The 4363-nt window shown below is 41.8% G+C and overlaps 1 protein-coding gene across 1 annotated transcript in view; it reads left to right on the top strand.

Moving 5' to 3' along the window:
* Nucleotides 1–160: 160 nt before the first annotated feature.
* LOC104529158 (cullin-4A) overlaps nt 161–4363 on the top strand; it is a gene marked incomplete at its 5' end in the record, with an annotated part of 40239 nt that continues 36036 nt past the window's right edge. The window contains one exon of the mRNA XM_010173373.1: nt 161–344. Coding sequence (XP_010171675.1) covers nt 161–344 — 184 coding nt within the window. The remainder of the gene's footprint in view (nt 345–4363) is intronic.

Here is a 4363-nt window from a genome sequence, read left to right as displayed (position 1 = left end):
CTCCGGCCCCGGGCGCCCCGGCGTGTGCGGGACCGGCCGGCTGCGGGCTCGGATGCGGCGTGGAAAGGTTTCGTCCCCTTGGGTGGTGTTAGGAACCCTCTCCTTGAGCCAGATTTAAACGATCAAGCACAACATGGCTTGGCAGAACTTAATGAAGCAGGGTGAGGAGGATTGCTGCAGACTCCCGTTGGCCGGCTGCTTTTCAACTACCTGTATCTTCCTTCACAGAAAGACCCAAATTACCCGATAATTATACTCAGGATACCTGGCAAAAACTTAATGAAGCGGTGGGAGCGATACAAAGTAGCATTTCTATTAAATACAACCTTGAAGAGCTCTACCAGGTAAGGCATGTAGGGTTGGTTTGGTTTTGTTTAATAGAAGGAAAATTAACTGCTTTGGGACTTGCACAGATTTAACATAATGTGTTTTGATTTGTTAAAAGCTGGTTAAATTTTCTGAACTGTTCACTCCACACTCTGTTTCTAGTCAGCTTGCAGTTTTATGTATCAGTTCGTTGGAGAGCTACCAGGATCTGGGCCCATGAAAAAGCAGTTTATGTTGGGAGACATGGAAAGCTGTGCCTGGGCAGGGCTGAGATTTAAGTCTCGGTCTCCTCAATACAGTGCCTACTCAAGATGCTGAACATGGCATGTTACTTTTGCTGGGTTATGCAGATACATATTTCATGATAATTTCTCTTTTGTGCATGCTTTGGTTTCTTGTGAAAATTAATGTTGAAATATTTATTATTATTGGGTAATAACAGACTTTAACATCAATACCCTTTGGGGAATTAAAAAATAATCTTGGTTGAGCAGGCAACAAACGGTCAGTTTACCTGTGGTTCAGATTATTGTTACATTTTCATAACATTCAGGATCTTAAATTTTTTTATTAAAAAGTTGAAAAAGTATTTCTGGAACATTTAGACTACTGGACCAGAGGGTAGGGAGGGTATAAGAAAGAAATACTTATGAACCATTTCTTCCTTTCTACTTTCTCCATTTATATATGCTTTAGTTCTATATTATTTTAAATGCATGTGCTTTGAGATATTTAACTGAAGTAATAATTTTTTACAGTGATCATGTTATTAAAAAGTACCGATGCGCAAAGTTGTGCTACATAGCTCAAGGTAGTTATGAGTTTTTGGTGAGTGCATGTGTTTGATCTGCAGATGTAGATCTCATTGCCAGATCAGGGCTTAAGACTTTATTATGCTCACCTAAAAATTTTGAAGTGTTCAGATGAGGTAGGTTTGATGTCTGCCAAGTGCAGACTCTGAGAAAAGAGAAAGCCAGTGGTCCATTGGGTCCATGGTCAAGAAAATCGGGATGAATTTGAGAGGTGACTATACTTGTCCCCGTGATTAGTTACGGTATATAATAGATGGGTCTAAAATGGCTGATTGTGTAAATGCATATTGACTTCATATAATTTATTCCTTTTAAATAGATAATATGACTGTGGTGTATTAATCTATTAATACTTGCAGGTTTGCAGATTTTGAATTACATAATAAATTTTATGGTTTTAAATCAGCATATGAAAAATCCTGCATTTTCATGCCTAGCTAAAAAAAAAACCACCCCCCAAAAAATCCCACAGATGCTTTGAGCATTACCTAACTTGTTTTCAGAGGCTCAGAAATGAGATTATAGTAATATGGGTATGAAATCGCCAGGGTAGAGACTTGCGTTTTGACAGAAGAGGAGGAGATTTCAGATAAGCTCTGAAGGGAGAACTGTACTTCTTGTTTTTTCTGTTTGCCTGCTTATTTGTAAAATAACTGGCAAGGCCAGTCCGATAGTCTGTAAGGCAGTGGTGCAGATCAGCAAGGTTTCTGCACAGTGGGTTGTGGCAGCCAGCGTGGCTGCACATAGGTAGGTACTTACTCTCCTGCCAGAGGAATAAAAGATGAAGTTCAGCATCCCTCGGAAACCTGATCTGTACTTATAGATCATTTTAACTGCCTGTTGGTCAGCACTGACAGGGGAAAATTTCTCTGTGTGCATCAGTTCCTACTATGAGGGTTGGGTTTTTTTTTGTTTTGGGGTTGGTTGGGGTTTTTTTGAGTCTTTATCTGATGTTATAGGAGGAAGTGAGAGGCCTGCTAGAGTTCAGTGTGGTGAGCGGGCTGGTGTACCAGCCCACCTTTGAACTTTCTGATTTATTTATTTTATTTGGCACGTTGGCTGAGGAAAAACGGAAGAACAATGACAAGGCTTTGTGGGAAGCCTGAAGGATACTCCTTTCCAGGCATTAGAGGCAGCATGGGATCAAGCATGAAGGTGCTTGGCAGAGACATAGTCAGTGAGCAATGAGAGGGTGGCAGCCAATTTTTTGTGACTAAAATAGAAATGATATCTGGGATTGGTGGTAGATTGCACAGATTTTCATAGAAGTAGCTTATACTTGATGGTATAGAGAAAGTGGGGCAGTGCAAAGAACTGCCGAGTGAGGAGCGAGTGATAAAAATAATGTAAAAAGAAAATTCCCTTTGCAGCAAAGTCCTAAATAACCTGAAATGGGGCAGCACTGTCCTTCTGGAGGACACAGAATAGGATGGTGTAGTAGTGAAGGCAAAAGAATGATGAGACTCATGACCAGACTTTTTTTGGGATGGATGGGTAGGAAGGGCCATGTCATGGAAACGTAACAAACTATCTGCAAAATGATTATGTGTGAGTACTGCTGGCTGCAGATGTCATTTTACTTACCTGTTTTAGGACCAGGTGAAAAACATAACATAGGCACTGCGTGATGGTTTTGTTTGCTTTCTTGCTTTAATATCAGTATCAAAACTGATGAAGCCATAGTTTATGTGTATTTAAATAGAATGTCACTGGGTAGGTTAGAATTACTCCATGGGGAGATCTCTGAGAAACAAATTCACTCTGTGTTTTGGAAGATAAACTATTCAGAATGTTGGAACCTATAGAGGAAATAATACAAAAAGTAGCAACAATTTGCATGCTAAACTCTAAAAGGGAAGACTCTGCTCAAAACAAGCCATTAAAAGAGTGATTTGAAAGAGAACTTTCACTAGATTTGTGTAGGTGAAGAGTCTAAAAGTGTTGTCTTTCTCATATCCTTCTAGATGTGATAATTACTACAGCTTTTTTCCAGACTAATTGTGTGCAATCAAATTTCTTCAGAAAGAGAGACAGCAAAACCTCTGAATGAAAAAAAAATTGTGAAGAAGGAGGAAATTACTGGGTCTCATGCCATCCCATCAAAAAAAGCAGAAACAGCTGGTTGTGGGGGCATGGGTGATACAGCTGCAGTTTGAAATACACTTTGAACCAGCACCGCTGCCAAAAGAAGCAACCCCACTTTCCCCCTCTTGGGGGTCTCTCTCTTGGCCCTCTTGCTAGCCCGTGTGTTTAGGTGGTCTTAAACTGAAACAGAGCAAACAACGTTTTGACAAAGAGTTACTTGCTGGCATTGGGCACTGTAATGTTTTATATTACAAAGAAATAAAACACACACACACAAAAAAAGCTGAAATTTGGAAAAAAAACTGAGTAAAGGCCAAGCAGTGGGAAAATTCTGAAACTTTGTTCATTGATGCTGTCAGAAAATTTGTCAACAAAATATAACACTATAAATCCTCTGGAGAAAAGGAAAATGTTCTTGGGTCAATTTTAGTTGCCCAGGTGAGATAGTGCTTTAGATCTTAGGCAATGTTTTCTGCAGTATCACCTCACAGCCTAAGGGCATTTGAGGTAAAGTTAAAGGAAGAGACGGCAGGATTTTTATTCCTGAAAAATTCCTGAAAATTGTGGACAGCAGGCTGGCCATGATCCAGCAGTGTGCCCTGGTGGCCAGGAAGGCCAACAGTATCCTGGTGGGCATTAAAAAGAGCGTGGCCAGCAGGTCAAGGGAGGTTCTCCTCCCCCTCTACTCTGCCCTGGTGAGGCCACATCTGGAATACTGCGTCCAGTTCTGGGCTCCTCAGTTCAAGAGGGACAGGGATCTTCTGGAGAGAGCCCCGTGGAGGGCCACAAAGATGATGAGGGGCCTGGAGCATCTGCCTTACGAGGAGAGGCTGAGAGAGCTGGGACTCTTCAGCCTGGAGAAGAGAAGATTGAGAGGGGACTTTATCAATGTCTATAAATACCTGAAGTGCAGGGCCCAAATGGATGGGGCCGGGCTCTTTTCAGTGGTGACTGGTGACAGGACAAGGGGCAATGGGCAAAAATTGGAACACTGGATGTTCCAGACAAACCTAAGGAAAAACTTTACTGTGAGGGTGACAGAGCACTGGGACAGGCTGCCCAGAGAGGTTGTGGAGTCTCCATCTCTGGAGATGTTCAAAACCCACCCAGACACTTTCCTGTGCAACCTGGTGTAGGGA

Source organism: Antrostomus carolinensis, unplaced genomic scaffold, assembly GCF_000700745.2.
Source record: "Antrostomus carolinensis isolate BGI_N321 unplaced genomic scaffold, ASM70074v2 scaffold4818, whole genome shotgun sequence".
NCBI classification, from domain to species: Eukaryota; Metazoa; Chordata; class Aves; order Caprimulgiformes; family Caprimulgidae; genus Antrostomus; species Antrostomus carolinensis.
This window is presented reverse-complemented; position numbering and strand designations above follow the sequence as displayed.